General features: G+C 35.4%; 2 protein-coding genes across 4 annotated transcripts in view; both read right to left on the reverse strand.

The window, feature by feature from the left end:
• Positions 1 to 21,372, reverse strand: part of LOC117426406 (T cell receptor alpha chain MC.7.G5-like) — a 160,499-nt gene that overhangs the window by 99,730 nt on the left and 39,397 nt on the right. The gene's annotated exons all lie outside the window — the stretch shown is intronic.
• Positions 3,416 to 21,272, reverse strand: LOC117426405 (T cell receptor delta constant). 3 transcript variants are annotated; one of them, XR_009330519.1, is made up of 5 exons: positions 20,755 to 21,272; positions 7,090 to 7,392; positions 6,633 to 6,695; positions 5,264 to 5,373; positions 3,416 to 4,147 (listed from the first exon to the last, which is right to left on the reverse strand). XR_009330519.1 is itself a non-coding variant. In XM_059033389.1 (5 exons), the coding sequence occupies exons 1-4, from the start codon at positions 19,777 to 19,779 to the stop codon at positions 5,264 to 5,266; spliced, it is 603 nt and encodes a 200-aa protein (XP_058889372.1). In that variant the 5' UTR covers positions 19,780 to 19,794; the 3' UTR covers positions 3,416 to 4,147. The 3 variants fall into 3 exon arrangements, 1 of the variants encoding a protein (XP_058889372.1); XR_009330520.1 differs by lacking the exon at positions 20,755 to 21,272 and adding an exon at positions 16,822 to 17,004; XM_059033389.1 differs by lacking the exon at positions 20,755 to 21,272 and adding an exon at positions 19,653 to 19,794.

Genomic DNA, 21,372 nt, shown 5'->3' on the forward strand with positions numbered 1-21,372 from the left:
CTCTCCCCTTTAGCACTGCCGGTTCACTGGTTGCTATGCTACTATATAAACCAACTCACTGTCTTCTACAGTACTAACACTGAGAGGTGTGTTTAGTTGTCCTGAAGTCAACTCTATGCCATCATTTATAAGAGTTAGCATATCTTTTCATGTTCTTTCATACTGTAAGTAAAACTGAGATCTTGTTCATGTTCTAGCACTTAGTAGTATTGAGTTTTGTTTGACGTGAGTATCATGTTGAATAGAGCCCAATATGAGCTATTTATGGTGTATGAGCAAAACCAATGGAACAAGACATGGGACTGCTAGAAATCCATGATTTTGTAATGCCTGGCTGAGGCAGGTTGTCACTTAATGTTTGGGGTCAGTTGATGTGACAACCGGCCCAACAACAGCCCATACACATACACGTACATTCATATGGGCCTATTATATACCTATATACAGCGATGACTAAAAGATGTGCATCACCTAGGATTTTAGGATTGAGACCTCATTTAGTCATAGTCATATTATATATAGCCCAAGTTCATATAAAAAGAGAAAATATCACACAATCTATTGTAATTCTGTATTACACAATAAAAGCATTATGTTATTATAAAAAAAATAGAAATATCGCATTATTTCTCATCGTAAAAGCAACCACAATCTGTGTAAAATGGTGATTCAAACGTCACTGTCACTGTTTTCTGACTTTCTAAGCAAAATATATAAGTCAATATTTATTTACGTGTGCTGTATCAGCTATATTTGAACACATATATTAAATATGTACTGCAGACTCATCCATCGTGGAAAATGAAATGCCCAAGGGAAGACTATTGTTACCTCCAGGGTGTAATGCCCTCAGCCTGAGGGACAAGAAGTTGCAACCATCAGGGATTGAGAGCAGGAAGTCGTGTCTGCTTGGGATTGGTGGCTGGTGCACCGGGGGCATGGCCTGGATGCAGGGATAAGGAGCGGGCTGCTGCTGGTGAGTCAGAGAGACAAGCTGGCATGACAGAAGCAGGATAAAAGAGACAGAAACAAGAGACCGCACTGTGGCTGTAGCACGCGGCTGAAACAGTGTTTATGGACTTTCTTTTCATTTCTTTTCTGAGTTGTCACAGTGTGAGTAGCACTATGCTGCTTGGCTGTAGTTGTACCACTGGCTGGTAAAGCAGTTGCTTGTACCTACCCGGTGTAGTCCCGGCTTAATAAACCATCACTTGCTGCAAATCCTGTGTGAGCCTCCTTCATTTCCATGCAAATGCTACAATATCAATCTATCTTAGTTTGATGCCTTTAAAATATGTACTATGTCTTTTTTTATTTTTATTGTCCCTGTGACAGGGTGAAGGTGTTTAGAAGGAATGAAGTGTGACCAGTACCTAACTTGTGTTTTTTCCTGTAACCAGGATTTCAATTCAAGGAGTCCGGGCGACCAGGACTGAAAAGCAATACTCATGATCATGTTGAACCAGTGCCTTACCCGTCTGTCTCTGGACCGGCTCTCACTTCCATCCCAAACCCTTTGTTTTTCCTTTGTTTGTAAATAACTCAATACAGTGTGTGTGATCTCTGTACCTGGACTCTGTTTGTTTTCTTCTGTCACTTACCGGTACTCCGTTCCTGTACCGCCTACAGTCCCCTATTCATAAATTCTGTTTACTTTACATGCATCTGATTCTATCTTTTATAATGTAGACCAATCACAATCCCATACAATTTGTTTAAGCAGGGCTTGTATGCAGTAAACAGCATGCACAGAGGGATTCCATTAACTCACCCAAACATGGTTTGCATTTTACATTTAGCCATATCAACTAAAAGGGATTAAAAAAATAAAGATTCCCCAGACAGGAGCATGGTCTGATGGGAACAGTTTGGTCTGCGCTTGTGTATTGGTTGTCTGTTTTTGGCCAGTGGTCACTGAGGAGGTGAAGCCGGTGCTGCAGGGTCACCAAGGCTGAAAAGCGAGCTTCACTTCCCCCAGAGGAATCTGCAAAACTTGCCGAGGGAAGAATGGAGGAGCAAAGTGGCACAGACAGGGTGAAGTGTTTGAACTCACAGAGGGGAGGATGGAGGAGGGGCACAGTCAGGCTGAAGTGTTTGAGCTAGGGTTTAAATAGCAAGCTGGCAAAAACCCTTTCTCCACCCCCATGGTTACAAAACAATAATATGTTTATGAAAGACCAGTATGGATCATAAGTACTGGCACCACTTCAATGTGTCTTTGTTCAGTTAGAATACCTCTCCTTGAATGCACACTTCAGTGTATCTTGGTCCAAAGCTTTGTTCAGTTAGATTACCTCTCTTTGAATGCACACGTTTTTATTTTTGCATAAGTCTGGGGCATAGCTATTGGGATATCTCAACAGATCAGTTTTAGCAGCGCAGTACTTGAAGAATGTTTTCTCTCCACATGCTGTGTTTTATATTTTAATACCCAGCATAAAAAAGATTAACCAGAGTAGCATGGATTTATTACATGCTATTAAAATTATTAGGGGGTGTCAATATGTTTTACACCACTGTATATTTAAGGAGTTTTTTTTTTTTTTTTATTGTCAACCTTTTACACTATGATCCAAAAATGTCTTTCAACACCTAAGTGTGCAAATGGTTTTGTATTAAATGTGCAGTATGGTATTAGAAAAAGAAGCCCTAACCACTATGAATATGAATAATAAAAGCGTCAGATGGAAATGTCATTGGTACCACTGCGGTGTAACTGCAGCTTCACACCCACCGTTCAGAAACCACGAGAGCAACGTATGCTTTCCTGTCACTGTGACCAAAAGCAGCTCAGAGATTGTTATCAGAGACCATAAAGCTACTCTGCAGACGTGTTTCCTGGATCATTGCAAGTGACTAAAAAAATAATAAAAACTTCATATGAATAGCAATCGGTACTTTCCGGAAACCTTTAGCATGAAAACTAAAACAAATAATACATGAAAAGTGTTTAAAGTACTTCATACAATACCTTATACATGAGCAACAAAACGTATTCAGACAGTTGACACGAATAAATGTAATTTGCTGAAACTGCTTTTAAATCTGTTTATGTCATTTAAACTGTCAACATAATGAAACATTTTTAGTTTCCTTCGATCTGATATTTCTGGCTGATTTTGGCCCATCAAATCAACAGCGATGAAAGTTCTACACATTACACTGCAGACACTGTGTCTGCTGCTGAAGCTGTGAAACCAGGAGGAAATATAAGTGCTGACCCCGAGTACTCATCCCCAAATCCAACAATAAGACAATTCCTCCTTGATATTACAAATCAAGAACATGCTGGTGTTTAAGAGACCTTCAGTTATATTACTTATATGACTTTTAAAATGAAGTTAAAAATAATATATTATAAAAGTGTGATTAATTACCTGCTATGAATACAAGCAAAATACACAGTGTTGTTTCATGCACTTTATTGAAGCATTCATTGCTATAATAAGCATTTAGTCTTGTCAAAGACGTGTTTAGAGCTGTAATAAAATATGCATCTAAAATACTAAAACAAAAACATATTTTAAATTAAACAAGTATTCAGCAATATTATTTAATGGAACTAAAATATCTAATCGCTTTCAGTTTTACCTTTCTTATTCAACATTATTTGAAAATAAATATATAATACTACAAACATGTATTTAATGATACTATTAAAAAGCTATTGTTGAACTTAATAGAAAAGAAAACTATAAAAGTGTATATAAAATATAATGGTTTTCATGAGAGTTTGTACCTTCAATTTTCTTTGCTTCCCAGTAGTAAATGTTAAAGATTGTATCCCATAGCAATCATTCTTACTAGTAATTATTGCCCGGTTAACAAAATGGACCATATTATTATTATTATTATTATTATTATTATTATTATTATTATTATTATTATTAGTAACAAAAATTAAGACAAACTTTCTATTGCAGCAAATCTTATAGCCACAAGCTTTAACCAAAAAACTAATAGGATAAGTTAATAAAACACATTATTTCTCTGTTAAAGCATTTTTTACTTCAAATTTTACACCCAAGCAACCTAACTTGCAAATATTTTTCAAAAGCATAACTAGAAGCAATGCAATTTCAAAGTGATTTCAATTTCCAACAGCTCCCTCTGTGCTTTCCGGTCATCTGTATCTCAGTCCCAGACACTAGAACCAAAATGCAGAATCATTAATAATCTTGAACATATCGTATTGTACAACACAGAGCAATAATACAAATAATAATAATAATATACAAATATTGTATAATCCCAAAACAAATGTAATTCACCCCCATCTATTTACTTTTTAGACATTAGATAGAATATTTTACAAACTATGTTTGCATATGGCTGGAGTAAATGTCAATCATCCCATGCTAGCATGTAAGAGGGTTCACTCTGCGCCTGTATGTATCTGTGTTTGCATATGGCTGGAGTAGATTGTAATCCCATGCTAGCATGTAAGAGGGTTCACTATGAGCCCGTATGTATCTGTGTTTGCATATGGCTGGAGCAGATTTTAATCCCATGCTAGCAGGTAAGAGGGTTCACTATGAGACGTATGTATAGAATAATAATCTTTATAAAGTTCCATCCAATAGGAATTCCGTAGCTGTTTAACCTTAGCAACATTGTGAGAGGATTGTATGGACAACGTTGTGAAATGGCAGAGTTTCCTGAACCTTTGTGCCCTGAAACTTCCTTGAACGTCTGCTTGAATAGTCTAAGGTCATCAGGCGTTTGTTGAGTTTAGAATGCAGTGCAACACCACCGGGAGAGCACATGCGTCTGTGCATACATGCAATGGCAGCTTTACAAATAACCGTTTCTTTGATTCTTCAGCTGCAGCGTTCTCTTCAATATATTTGTACCACACCATACCAATTACACTTCAAGCACAGGCTTCCCAGAACAGTTCACAAAACACATTTAAGTAAATGGAAGCAAAAGTCTGAGCAGTCTAACTTTAAAAATCTCAAGTGTCTCTGTGCTCCTGATTGTAAAGCTGTGTGATTCTCTAGGGACTATTAAAAGATCTGCAGTGGCAGTGACTTGTGGAGTAAGACGCTCACTCAGGTAAGCAGGTCTGAGAAGACAGAAGTAAAACTATGAAATTAATATGAAACTTAACAGGGACCTCAGAACTGGAGTAATGTGGTAACCAGTTTTAGTGTGAGGGAGTTTTCTAGCTACAGTGTTCTGTATCAACTGCAGTCAATTTGTGAGTAAAGTAATATTTATACAATTATTTGACAAATTTTAGAAGACCATCTTTACTTACTCAGAACATCAAGGCTCGGACCGTCATCAGAAAATTGAAGGCCACAGTTTTAACAAACATCACTCTCAAACCTTGCAGAGTCAGGGACTTGAAATTGAGATGTATGCTTTCTGTGAATAAGAATACGAATGAGATTAATGCAGTGATTAAATACACTTCGCCATGGGTCAGAGAAACAAGCCTGTTTGAACAAAACTATTTTCTAATAGCTGGAATAGCAAACTCAGCTCTTAAACACACACTGCATTTCAACTTGCTTGTGTTATTTATTAGGAGGCCCACTTGTGCAATGTTGTTCATTTGAAGGTTATTTTTCCTACCAGTTCTTATTGTGACATTCAGTCTTCAGTATGTTGTTTGCATTATGAGTTATGATAATTATTAAAATATTTAAAGATGGTGCTCACATATAAACGGAACAAAAATATTATAAAGACGAAAGGTAGGAAAAGTAGGAAACTTTAAAATTAGCAAAATTAGAGGGCTAAAGACATGGAAAGAAAAAGGAATGTGGCTATAAACAAGTTTATTTCTGCACATACAGAATTAATATTACATTTTTGGTTGTCTCTCACTTGTACCTGTAAAAATAGTGCAAAGGCTGCATTGTGTAACATACAGTGCTATTATCAGCCATTTAGTAAATAACAAAATAGGACAACATTAGCTAAGGTAAAACTGTAAGACAATAAATGTTTCTGCCAGTCCTCTAATCAGTATTCACAGAAGAATATATATCTTTTTTATTGACTTCCAGTTTTATCTTATAATTCGGATTGAGTATTTTGAGGGTCTGGATGACAGCATTAGGTAATACGTTTCAATGTCACGCACCTGACTGAAATAATTGTTTGAGTGGTTTGGAAATACTGAACATGGTAGTAGAGGTAGGCCGTTAAGGTGATGTCGTTAAGAACATAGGAATTATGCAGGTGTCAATATTCTTTATTTATTTTGATAACCGTCAACTCTGAACACCACTGATTGGTTCTTGACCAGATAAACACTACTAAAGAAACAATGATGAACATTTGATAGCACAGATGTGTTCATTCATTGCAGAAAGATTGTTTGGGGAGACACAGATGTCTAGAGGCTATTATTTTGTAATCCCCTCAAACTTTGCACATTATATAGGTATAAACGAGCAGTGAAGAGTAAAACACGAGGGACCATTGCCATCACTTTCACATATCACATGTTTAGAAATGTACATTTCAACAAGACTACAAAGATATGCAATCATTATTTAAAAATATAAGGGACTTGATCTTTATGGACCTTGTTGGATAGAAATATTCTGTTTAGTACATTTTGGTATTTAAGCAACAAAATAATTTGATACACAAAAAATGAATAAGAAAATTACCAATAGTCACGCCATCAGTGGATGTGCCATTTGTTGTACAGTTTAGGGCAGGGGACATAGGAGCTGGAATGAATACAACACAAATACGTTTAGTGGCATGGTCTCCATTTACTCCCTTATTGTAGGGATGAAATGCAAAAGCAACAGTTTACTGTTTCTTATTTCAATGTGTTATGGTTGACCATTGCTACAATTGAACTGCTGTGTTCTTGAATTTGACACATTGACTACCAGTATCTAAGGAAGAGAAGCCTGGAATCAGAAAGAATGACATGGACATCACAGAGTGTATTCAAATGGCCGGCACATAAAGAGGTGTGCAGTATCTGAATGCATCTGTGTTTGAACCATTCATTATAGCGTTACAGGTGACGTAAATCTGATTAGAGATACTACTGTCCTACTGTCCATGTCTATTTGTGGATGGTTAGACGGACATCATGTCAAGGTATTTTACCTGGTTCATCAGCTGATTTATCGTTCTTGATGGATTTTTTTATCTTTTCATTTGCTTTACACGTGACTTCCTGATCGTTTCCCTCATCGACAGTCAAGAAGGCAGCAAAGTTGTAGGTTTTATCAGTCATGGACAGCACAGCTTTATCAATCGAGGCTGTAACTTTTGGGGCTCCGTGACCAACACTCATGGAAATGTTCACATCATTTGGAAAGAATCCAGTGGCCACACATGCTGCTGGATCCCCTTTCTTTGGAGGGGTGAATACAGACAGGGAAGGTTTACTGGGTTTTGTATCTTTTGCTGAAGAGAAAAGAAAGTTCCAGGAATGTTAATGAGTCATTAGCACCAACCACTCGAATTATCAGCCCATTGAAGGAGCTTTATCAAGGACTGTCACAGGGATCTACCAGATGTATAGAACTGTCAGTAACAGAAAGACTAAAGCTGTAGCCCCTCCCTAACCTCTATGGGTTTTAATGCTGATTTCATTTCACAAAATAACCAAAACAATTCAGTAATGTATTTCTAGGTCTCCTCAGCAGTGGAAACTATTGGTAAATTACTATTAATATCAAGTTATTAGAACTATCCATTCTGATTTTATTGTACGATCTTACAGCACTGGTGAATCTACTGTCTTCCAGGTTGGTCTGTAAATGCACTAATAAAAATCAAACTGCATATCCTGACAGGATTTGAATTAAGTGACAAATGATTCATCGAGGGCAACTGTAGAAATTGTGTAGAAATCATACTAACAAGTGAATATATTATCCAAAAAAATTATATTTTTCATCTTGTATAAAATTGTTCTTTATTTTAAGGATTTGTTGATAACCGTCTGTCTATGAATGTGTTATTAGAAGTGTTATATAATGATAATGCAGTTTCATATAACGACCTAGTATTGTTTTTAGAACACAGCATTAACATGGATGGATGTATTTTTGTCAAGGGGTGCTTTAGTGTAGGAGTTGTCAATTTCTCATATATATATATATATATATATATATATATATATATATATATATATATATATATATATATATATTGTAATACAATCACACCTCTCCGTGGTTCATTGCCCCTTTAAAACACTGACCAAACACACACAAATGGATTTTAGAAAGTGCGGTTGCTCTATTTTTAATAAACAACACAAAAACAAAATTACACAAAACAAACACCTAGCTCTCTTTGAGCACTAACTAAACAAAAACAGGAACCTAAACTAAAAGACCGGACAGCTAAGCTGTTTACCTGTAACAAAATAAACAAAACAACACACACCAAAAGGCTCTAGACTACCTTTTCTTTTTTATTACGGCTGTACCCACACACCAGCACAGTCGGGTTTCTACACTCTTCAGCCCTGAGTAGACTGACTGCCTCTCTTAAATACCCTGCACCTGGTTCTAATTTTTAATTACCACCAGGTGCAGGGGATAATTAACAATCAAATAATTAAACAATGAATTAAACAATTAAACAAAAACAAACCCAAAATGTGCCTTATGCACATGTTTTTCTGCAGGGAGGATTTAACTCCCTCCCTGCTGTCTTACTATATATATTATTATTATTATTATTATTATTTTTTTTTTATTTCCAAATAGTTTGACACAATTGTTGGGTGTGCCCTGGAGAATTCCAACTAGTCTCACTTTTACAGGAAGGGATCAAAACTAAATAAACATGCTGTTAATAGAATTGTACACAGTTTTTTTTGTATTTAATTTTTTTATAGCTATATGTAAGATTTATAGTGAAGTGTTTAAAGTTGTGGATGAACATATGAAATACAAAACAGTGCGTTCCTTTCTGAGTAAGATAGCTTTAATTTCTCTTCATATAGGATCATCTTCAGTTTCATAAAATATTAATAAATAAATACATATTTCCCTTCATGCCAAAGTGAGGTTACTTTGAATTACCCATCTGAGTTTGAATTATTCTCAGGGTATACCCAAATGTGTCAAACTAGACTACTTTGGAAATAAGAAAACAAACCAAAAACGTTACTGCGGTAATAAATATAGGCCTTTTGCATGCCTATGCTTTTAAATAAAATGATCAAACCATCTGATGGTTTATTTACATTTCAAAAGTACAAAAGTGGATCTTCATTTTCAGATCGGCTTCAGGTAAAGCAAGACAAGCCCAAGCCGAACACAAAAAGATTTAGTGTTTCTAAAAATATCAATGAACCCCAACCTGATCCCGATGGGGTCGTATTTCGGCTTGGGGTCCCTACTGAAAAAGTAAGCTAACAATACTGCATGTTAATCAACACAGACAGCCTGTTCTGAGAGGAATAAAACACCTAGCAGTATGAAGCCTGAAAAACAAACAAAGCATGTTATATTGAAAAGGGGTTCATGTCAGTTATATGCACACAAACACTGTGTAAACATTACAGATCATTTTAAACCAAGTAACTTACGGGGGTTTAGAGTCAACACTGCACACAAACACCGTGTAAACATTACAGATCATTGTAAACCAAGTAACTTACGGGGGTTTAGAGTCAACACTGCACAAAAACACTGTGTAAACATTACAGATCATTGTAAACCAAGTAACTTACGGGGGTTTACAGTCAACTCAGTTCCACTTCCAAAGGTTAATTGTGTAGCAACATCCACTCAAACTGTGTTACTTCTCCTGCCAAAAACCTCAATGTGAATCCAGAATTGTATTTCAGCGAAATACCTGCCATGATACAAGCATGTCTATTGTGGGTTCACAGAGAGTCCTCTCAATCAACAACAGCACACAAAGCTACAAGAGTGTCTACAGTATATAATATTCAGCATTCATATCTAATCAGATACGTGCCGTGATACAAGCATGTCTATTGTACGGCACACATCAGGTACGTGGTTCTCTAGTTTGGTGTTTGAAATCACTTACTGGGGTTCACAGTCAGCCTGGTTCCATTGCCCATAATCAGTGGATCTGTAGCCCCTCCAGCACAGTATATTGTTCCCTTACATAAACCACCCTCTACACAGGTGAGCAATGACTTTACACTGTTAAACTGTTCACAAAGCTGTGTATGGATTTTGAAAGAGTATCTTCAACAGCAAGAACCACCACTATCAGCGACAACCAGTGCTGCCAGATCTGTGCTCCATACATTTTTATAGCATATTGACTAGATTACTAACATTAACAAATGTGTTTCATTTGATACGCTATAGATTAGTGACTCATTTATAAACAAATACATGTAAAGTCACCCTCTGTGTGGATTTCCAAGTCAATTCAAAGGTGATCATATCATTAAAATGGGTTTACAGGTATTTACTCAATACTGTCGTAACATAGACAAGTGAGATCAGACTGCATATCATATCTTTGAATTGTAGGTTTCTATATATGAACTCACCATTATCAAAACACAAGCCATGTTTACTATGCTAAGATAGTTAATAAACACAAATGAGCAAAAAGGACAATTAGTGAAAGCAAAACACTGAGTTACAACAGTCACTTGGTAGTGTATCACTTTATATTATCTGAACACTGAGTTACAACAGTCCCTTGGTAGTGTATCACTTTATATTATCTGAACACCGAGTTACAACAGTCCCTTGTTAGTGTATCACTTTATATTATCTGAACACTGAGTTACAACAGTCCCTTGGTAGTGTATCACTTTATATTATCTGAACACTGAGTTACAACAGTCCCTTGGTAGTGTATCACTTTATATTATCTGAACACTGAGTTACAACAGTCCCTTGGTAGTGTATCACTTTATATTATCTGGGCAATAATTAGGATTGTTCTAAAGTATTGCAAGTCATGTTCTAGTGTTTCATGTCATTCCCCTCCCCGTGTCTCAATCCTAACTTTAACAGAATATCTGAACTTGTTCTTTAAAGTATAGTAATTATTACCCAGGTAATACAAAGCAGGACCAGTCTCTTGTAAAGATTCAGTTGAACACTGACAGAGACATATGTTAAATTAACTCAGAGAGACAGACCTTCAAATTGACACATTTGTTTCTAAAAGAAAAGAAAATCACTTCTAAAACTAGTAAGGAACAGCTTATTACAGCTGTATGTAAATACATTAATTATTTCAAATAAAATGTCATTTGAATACACTGACAGAGGCAATAGATTGTCTGCATGACTTTATTATAAGTTTTACCTGTTTTAACTAAAGTAACTGTAGTTTTACTCCCTCACACAGCTTGTGATGCATTTAACATGTCATTGTTTTATGAACACTGTGTTGTCCATAATCATACAAACACTGTTCATTTTAAAGCATGCTTCATTACTGCCTAATTATATACTGTAACCAGTTTTGTGTTACTATAAATAAATAATTATAACACTCTTAATAGTTTATTTTATAGATTGGTAGATGTGTACTATTTCTAATGTATTTAAAGAGGAGTACACTGATGAAAGCACGAGTCATGAATTTGTTTCTAGTATTACCTTATAAACTAGTGTTGTCTTTTACTAGTTTTCTGTTTAAATCACTTACTTGGACTCACAATGAGCTTTGTTCCATTGCCCATGATCAGTGGATATGCATTACTAACAGCACAGTATACACTCCCCTTACAATAACCCTGCTCTAAACAGAAAACCTGTACGTTTTAATATTTCAGAGTTTTACAAGTTCCACGTTCTACAACAAAGTCAGTGTTCATAAAGATGTTATCACCATGCTCTCACACTCTCGTATTGTACTATTATACATTGATTATAAGGTTATTAACATGCTCTCACACTCTCGCAATGTGCTATTATACATTGATTATAAGGTTATTAACATGCTCTCACACTGTTGCAGTGTGCTATACATTGATTATAATGTTTTCTGGATGCTGCTTTATAACTGTGCACTTTCTAAACACACATTACATGCATAGAATTATTCATAACATTGGACACCAAATGTACTTGAAATGTGGCTATGTAAAAATATCTAATAAATAATAGACCCTGATATTGAAATCTGTTTGTATCAATTGTATTCGATGGGAATGACATACCATTGAGATTAGCTCTAGTGTTTAATTATTCTTATTTAAGAAGCAACTCCCAGTGACCTCAGCTGGATCTCAGTTTGCACCGTACAGCAAGCTATACAATATTCTACATCTAGAATAACATTCTTATAGCAGATTATAGCAAAACAGTATTGAAATGTGTATTGCTATTCTATAGTATTATTTCAAATCATAATGCATTGATTATAAGCATACTAATACTGTATGTTCACAGATGGCAGTGTTATCAGGATTGCACCAACATGTTCTCTTCTTAAACCAAATTGAAACTTCAGTCATGTTGGGTTTTAAATCACTTACTTGGGTTCACAGTGAGTCTCGTTCCATAGCCCATAATCAAAGGAGCTGTATACCCCACACTTGCACAGTATACACTTCCCTTACAATAACCACACTCTCCACAGAAAACCTGGGAGTTTTACAGCAATAACCACGCTCTCCATAGAAAACCTTGGAGTTTTACAGCAATAACCACGCTCTCTATAGAAAACCTGGGAGTTTTACAGCAATAACCACGCTCTCTATAGAAAACCTTGGAGTTTTACAGCAATAACCACGCTCTCTATAGAAAACCTTGGAGTTTTACAACAATAACCACGCTCTCTATAGAAAACCTGGGAGTTTTACAGCAATAACCACACTCTCTGTAGAAAACGTGGGAGTTTTACAGCAATAACCATGCTCTCTATAGAAAACCTTGGAGTTTTACAGCAATAACCACGCTCTCTATAGAAAACCTGGGAGTTTTACAGCAATAACCACACTCTCTGTAGAAAACGTGGGAGTTTTACAGCAATAACCACACTCTCTATAGAAAACCTGGGAGTTTTACAGCAATAACCACGCTCTCTATAGAAAACCTTGGAGTTTTACAGCAATAACCACGCTCTCTATAGAAAACCTTGGAGTTTTACAACAATAACCACGCTCTCTATAGAAAACCTGGGAGTTTTACAGCAATAACCACGCTCTCTATAGAAAACCTGGGAGTTTTACAGCATTAACCACGCTCTCTATAGAAAACCTGGGAGTTTTACAGCAATAACCACGCTCTCTATAGAAAACCTGGGAGTTTTACAGCAATAACCACGGTCTCCATAGAAAACCTGGGAGTTTTACAGCAATAACCATGCTCTCTATAGAAAACCTGGGAGTTTTACAGCATTAACCACGCTCTCTATAGAAAACCTGGGAGTTTTACTCTTACAATAACCACACTCTAATAATAATAATCACAATTTAAATGTGTGTGTGCATGAATACTCTAATTTTAAGACACATGGATGGAGAATCGTTGCTTATTTCTAGTTTTGTAACATCAACAGGTGCTGATTTCATGCTGTTATTTTTTTTTTTATAATTATGTATATAAGCAGTGCCTTACTTGGTTTCACAGATAACAGAGTTCCTTTTCCAAATACCAATGCCACTGAGCTGTCTCCAGTACACATCACCTCAGCACTTTACAAAAACTAGGCTCAGATCAAATGCTCCCTCAAAACTTCTGCCTTGTGCATAATAAAATAATGAATCACTGAAGAATGAAATGGGAAGGACCCTTTTGCAGTATAGCACCTCCACAGCCAACTCAACCAAATGAGTGAATTATTCAAAAGTAAAACAAGGGAGCACTCTATAGACAAGGGATGAAATGTGAGGACGAGCAATTCTGAGATGTTAACTCAACATGAAGTCTTCCATAGTATTTAAACATATTTACTATTTAAATACTATAAAAAAACATCATCTTGACTTGGGAATTAATTATAGTATTTATTTTCATGTCTGAGGTTGTTGTTTTTTCATTTGCATTTTAAAAGGTTTAAAAGTGCTGACAAACATTTGAAAATATTACTGATATAACAATATCAAGCAAAGAACTCAAATAAACACTTCAGCTTCAGCCAAATGTTTTAAATAATCAATCGTGTATCTATTTGATACAGATGCTATACACATATTAGACAGCCCTGCCATATTTTTCATGTCTTAATAGAATTGATGTAAAACTTACTTGGTAGCACAGTTAAAACCGTTCCTTTCCCAAATAGCAATGGTACACAGCACACAGGCACTTTACAAAAACTACTTCACAAAGCCAGCACTCCACAGAACAGTGTCTACCATAGTCTTACACTTTCCTCAAAGCCCCTGTCTACTCCACTGAAGCTTCACAAAGTTGAGAGTTAAAGCACATTTTTTCTGTTAAGTGAATTATGTTCACTTAGTTTTTTTGGGGGTTGATTTTTAAAAACAAAAAGTTACTGTAGTACCATCTTGCCAGTTATACTATATTATACTTGTTTTATAACCCAATATACCTTATCATAGTTTTAATAAATCAAGAGAAATTGGACTTGGTTGAACAATTACAATGTCCCGTTTCCAAATATCAGTATCAATCAGTGGAACTTACTGTAACTAATCATATCAAAACAACAAACACAGGCTAAGTTTAATAAGATAGTTGTTCACAGCAAATTATTAAATACAATTTAGAGGATGCAGCATTTCCAAGTAATAACGATACAATCTAGGGAATGTATTAACTGTAAATATGCACTTTGCTCATAAGCACAGTTCTCACTGCCAAATACCAGCGCTGTGGTTTGAAAACACCTGTATAATGAAACTGTTTAGTTCAGAAACAAATACTCTACCCAGGTGGCATCCTGTTTGTATTCTCTAACCTTCAACCCAACAATAATTGAAAACTCGCACATAGTTTTGATGAACTACAGTAAGTACAGTTTTGAATGCATCATCTAATGCCTTCAAAGATGCTGGCAGTTCTTCCTCCAGGGATTTGTTATATATAGTCAACAAATCTATACATGTGTTATAAAGGATTGATGAACAGCATGCTACAGTCATACAATTTTTATAGAACATTCAAATAAGTATAAGAAACATTGTATTTACTTTATAAATACAAATATTAATAAACTGTTATAACACATGCATACATGTTTTAAAAAATGTATACTTAACAAAATAAATAAATAAAGAATGCATATGTAATAAAATCCTACATTGTTTCACTCACTCAGTTCAACATACTGACTAGCCCAACCTACTGCACTAATCAAATCTGCACCTTTCATTCATCAAGTATTGATATATTGCACATATATTACAATAGAGAAAGATGAATCTTACTTGGTGACACGGCTAACTTTGTTCCTCTCCCACATTTCAGTGATTTTATTGTACAATTCCAAGTGAATTAACACTGAAATTGTTGCAAGACAACAGTAATGAATATACTTACCAATTCCACTTGTATTAATAAAAGGACTTGGATTGCATTGTAATCATGCAATTCCACTTGTATTAAAGCTTTAGGATTATATTTTAATTATGCAAGTCCACTTGTATTAATTAAAGCTTTAGGATTATATTTTAATTCTGCTAGTCCACTTGTATTAATTAAAGCTTTAGGATTATATTTTAATTCTGCTAGTCCACTTGTATTAATGAAAGGACTAGGATTGCATTGTAATCTTGGCATTGCTATCTTTATACTGGCTTCTAAAAGGACCCAATAACAGGATATCTGCACAAAAATGGAAACGTATGTTTAGGGACAGTGTGAACTGTTTTTTTTGCTAATCAACAGGGTTAGCAGACATTACTGTGGTAACCTTCTAGATCCAACAAGAGTATTAAACTTGTTTTAGACTATAAAGTATTAATTGTCAAGTTTTTAATAAATCAAGACAAACTTACTTGGGTTCACAAACAACGATGTTCCCTTCCCAAATATCAACGGTAATTGCTCGTAGCTCACAACACTCACACACTGTATAAAAACTACTCACTACAGCAATACAGTTCACACACACACACACACTGTACAAAAACTACTCACTACAGCAATACAGACAGTCAACAATCACACTTGTAGGTCTCACAGTTGCAAAATGAAAACCCACTTTTATCAAAAATCAATTACTTACATGACACATTTGTTCAACTTCATGCCCAACATGTTATTTACTGTCAATTGTCAAGTGTTTAATAAATCATAATGAATCTTACTTGGTTGCACAGTTAACACTGTTCCACCTCCAAATATCAGTGGAGTGCTATATCCTCACAGCACTCAAGCACTGTACACAAACTGTGCACCATTATAACAGCAAATACAACAAGATTCCTATGGGATGATTTCAAGTGTCCACTCATGCAGCTACTGACAGGTGTTGATAACTTGTTATAATATCACTTACAAGCATGATTAATGGAATCTGTATCTGTATTACATTTCAAAGTACAAAAAGCTACTTGCATGTTTTATACACTGTACTTCATATTAATTGCATATATTCTGTATATAAAGATCAATATGAATAGAACCATTTGATCCGACAGAACCATATTAGGGTGTTGGGATTTAAATTCTAAAAACTGAACCCCTTAACTGTTGCATTCATCACTCTTTGTGTTCACATTGAACCCCTTTTAAAGAATCTTCTATTGACCCAAAGAACACATAGAACACATAGGAACACAAAAGAACCTTGAAGTCTAAGAATTCTGTTCCATTAAGATAACTATAAAAGGGCACACTAATACAGCATTTGAATGGGTTGAATTTCCAATTACAAAAGATCTATTTAAAATAAACAAATAAGCATCAGCTTTAAGATACATACAGGCTACTGTAATGTGGAAAGTGTACTTACCGGGCTGCACAGACAGCTTGGTGCCGCTTCCAAATATCAATGGTGTGGTGGGGTCATTGTAATTGACACTGCTTTCTGTTCCATGGCAAAAACTAGCTGAGCTAAGGCAATGACTCAACTTGAAAAGACTGACTGAACATATTCAAATACCAGGATTTCACTGGGCTTGGCGCAATATTTTCCAGTATTCTCCATTTTAAAATGTTTATACTTACTTGATTTACTTACTTGATTTAACAAATACAGCTGTCCTGCTGCCTAACGATAAAGCTCTAATATAAACATCATCAGCAGTATATCACACTGATACAGAAAACTATACATTTGTCATTCATGGATCATTTCAACTTTAAAATCTGTTAACACTGCATTCCTTTCAGTGTCTTCATGTTCAGGTTATCTATCAGTCTGTTAACATTGTATTCCTCTCTGTGTCTTTTCAAGCACTAAATCAGTAGCTCTTTCACTCCGTTCCAACAACCAGGTCTGATTACTGCAATGTGTCATTAAACATTGCAACAAGGACCTCTCAATTCAATCATTATGACATGGCTGGAACAACAAGGTCCTGGACTAGAATGGATTAAAAAGGAGTCACAAGTCACTATTCTAAACATAAGGCTCAATACTATTGAAAACCAAACCATTAAAACAGCTTACATTCTTTGCTGCAGATTTGTCCAACTCTTTTTGCTAAACGTGCCCTGCAGATAACCAGTGGGGTCATAAAGAGTCCAGAAATCACAAAAGCTAATTAAATAAAATGTACACATTTGAGACAATGAGGAATGCACACTTACTGGGCTCCACAGATAAAGTTGTCCCACTACCAAAGACTAGGGGTTTGGTTTTCCACTCATCACTATTATCACAATGCTGTGTGCACAAACAGAAACTGTGCAGTTTGCCTGCATTTGCATGGCTGAATGAATTTAGAACAATACAAACCAACCAACAATTCTCTAAGACAAAGAGAGTTTATGAACTATTAATAATGCACTTAAAAACATGTCATAATATTTTATAACATTTTGAGAATTTGTGGCATTCAGTTTTACTATGTTGAAATAACGACCAAAAAACTATTCACTGAAGTCTTTAAAACATTTATTCTTTACGAACGGTTGAAGTATGACCAGCTGTGTGTCCCTGAAAACTTATCCTACTAACTTGATTCTTCAGCTCTGGAACTTTCCCAAAGCTGGGGCTCATCGATCACTGGTCATTACAAAAGAACACAAAAACACAAGCATGCTCTCCACAACTCACACAGCTTTGTATTGTCTGATTCATTCCAGTTGAACATGTAGGATCAAACCAAAGAAAGAAGTCTCACTCCAGCACTAGATATTGTGTATACTGCATACCCAAGCATCTCTTATATTGTGTATACTGCATTCTGATGGATAATGATTGAGAAAGCACACTTACTTGGCTTACAAATAAAGTGTGTGTATATATATATATATATATATATATATATATATATTATACGAGCTGCAACTCGCTCTGGTTCGTTGCCCCTTTAAAAATTGAGTTTAAAGCGCTTACACTCTATTTTTAATAAAAAAAATAAACAAACCAAAAAAAACAAAACCTAACTCCGTTTTGGAGCTCTGACTAAACACAAGTCAGGAACCTAACTATCGCCAGACAGCTAAGCTGTTTACCGGCTAAATGTTGTACAGCACACTGCAAAACCACTAAAAAGAGGTAAGGTCAACTAATGAAGAGAAACTTACTCGGTTGTACAAAGACTTTTGTCCCTGATCCAAAGAGCAACTTCTCATTCCCAGTAACATACCCAGCACAATGTTAAAGCATTGTACAAAAGCACCATGCCAGTTTCTATTCAGATCGACCCATTCACAACTGTGAGTTCCACTGCTATAAGACAGTCTGCTTGTTTGGTAAAGAGCGTGGAAACAATTAAGATGTGTCATACATTACTTTTTAACACCAGTAATAGATATTTACAAGGGAAGATAGGAAACTTACTTGGTTCCACAAACAGTTTTGTACCGTTTCCAAAAAACAATGGCAGAGTGCTGTATGTACTAGTGTATCACCCTTCCAAGTAGTATGACAAAAACAGATTAGATTGCAGATCTAGTGCCTTTTTAACTCATGTAATGGCAAAGGTGTATAACATTGTCATTTGCTTTCAGAATAGAACTATAGGCATATTTAAATTTCTATTTTTTTATTGGACAGTATTTTAAATCTGGTATTGTATCAATGTGTATATACTGAATTGTAGACAGAATAGTCTTTTACCACACTTTGCAATGATAATACTCAGCACACACAACAAAATCCATTGCACAAACTGTAAACAAATACAATACTGTAACCAAATACAAATCCACCCATTTCATAAATACTGCATCGTGTTTGATGGTATTCCATTCTGTTTTCAAGTGTTGTGATACTGCATCACGGCACAAGGTCAAATCAGCTACAGTCAAATAGAAACTGGTTTAATTTAAAACTGATTAAGACAAGCTTAATTAGTAGTAGACTGACTTTTTTCCCCTGACCCAAATGTAACTTAATAATAATATTAATAATAATAATAATAATAATAATAATAATAATAATAATAATAATAATAATAATAATAATAATAATAATAATATTTCTGTACAAAAGACAACAATGTGGTTAACATTGAAAACATTATGCACAACATGCTAATGTATATGCACAGTTTTGTACATATTGATCTAAGATCATTTTAGTCCACTAAATTCAATCACTGGCATACATTTTGGTATTGATTTTCAATTGTATAAGATCCCCTGTGTGGACAGAATATTGAGTTCACTTACTTGGATCAACACTCAAAGTCGTGCCACCTCCAAATGTTAGTTTTCTAGCTGCATCATCACACAATCCTGCACACCAATACAACAAGGTGCGCGCACAACTAGCCGAGCATATTGTAATATAATGCATTACAAAGCAACACTGCTCCTTGGAAGACAATGACTATCATAGCCAGTAAACAAAGTTACTGGTGTTAGTTAAGAACATAAGAAAATTTACAAACAACAGGAGGCTGTTCCCCTCCACTGTTTAATAAGATGCAACACACATCAAATCACTTCAATAGGTTCTTTTGGGAGGCTGTTTTGTTTTATTTTTATTTGTATTTATTTTGCTGAAATAGCCGTGTCTCATTAATGTGTATAAAACATATCACTTCACGTTTATTTCCTCTGCTGTTCACAGCTTGATTTTGGGGCAACTATCATCACATTGAAATGACCAAGGAATTAACTCTAGCAAGATGATTTCTACTTACTGGGCTCAACAAAGAGCTTGCTGCCATTTCCAAATGTTAATTTCCAAGTACCAGCAGTACCAGCATACCCAACTGCACCGACCAACACAAAAACGTGACGTTTTTAACTGAGAATTTCAATGCTTGATGGCAGTATTAAAATCAAATACAATTCACAACAAACACTGATGAATTTAATGCATTGTTTGCACACAATGCAAGGGAATGCAAGTTCATTACAATCAAATAGGTGAAATAAAAGAAAACCGGCTCCTTCTGAAACCCAAGAACACCAGTATAATAAAACATTAACTATCACCACTAACCATTACGCAGGTGGTGGCTCATTATTTAAGATGGACAAAATTCACTGTTAAAAATACCAACTTTTGTTTTCAGTCATTTCTATTTCAAGTGATCAAATGTTATGTAGCATAATTTACTTTCATTACATGTGACTATACTACAAAATGTTATTGTTTAATTGAATAATTTCACTAATAGGTAAAGTTATGGATGAACTAGCGTTATTTACAGACATGGATGTCTCTTCTTTAGGGAGATTTATTCATGTTTTATCCAAATACATATTTATTTGCAGACTATGTGGACTTATTATATTACAAATCAGAATCGTTATTACTTACTTGGTAACACGGTGAGAGTGGTCCCACTTCCAAAGATAAGCTTATCCGCTGCTCCACTTTGTTAAATTCCATAGCAAGAACCGTATTTTAAATTGTATGGTAAAATAGCAAGTTAACACAAGCGCCTGGAAACCCGTTTTCAAGCTAATTTGAATAAGCTTGGTACTGTGTGCTCTATTATCCCTCAAATATGTATTTTTTCTTTTATACATTTTCACTTTGTGTAAATGGAATCTAAAAGAATCACTATGCTGGTATATTCCAATCATAATGCCCGTGTCTGTTTAGTTAACGGTGGATACCCATGAAGATCTCGGGTTGCAGGTTTCATAATCCAGCCCAAGTAAAGTTCTTTAAAATATAAGGAGTACAAAAGAATAAACATGGTGTATTCCCAAAAATGTAAATGAAACATTGCTCAAATCCAGAATGATGTGCAATTCCAAGAAAAGTGTGAAGCCGGTTTGTAGAAGTGTCCAGGGTTTTTGTACGAGTACCTAATGGAACTGCATCACTGTGCGTATCCCAGTTCACACAGTGATATATCACCGTACAAAAACCTGGGGAGGAAGACAGAGAGGGGGTGGAGCAGAGAGAGAAAAGGAGGAGTGTAGACAA

Source organism: Acipenser ruthenus, chromosome 11, assembly GCF_902713425.1.
Source record: "Acipenser ruthenus chromosome 11, fAciRut3.2 maternal haplotype, whole genome shotgun sequence".
Taxonomy (NCBI): Eukaryota; Metazoa; Chordata; class Actinopteri; order Acipenseriformes; family Acipenseridae; genus Acipenser; species Acipenser ruthenus.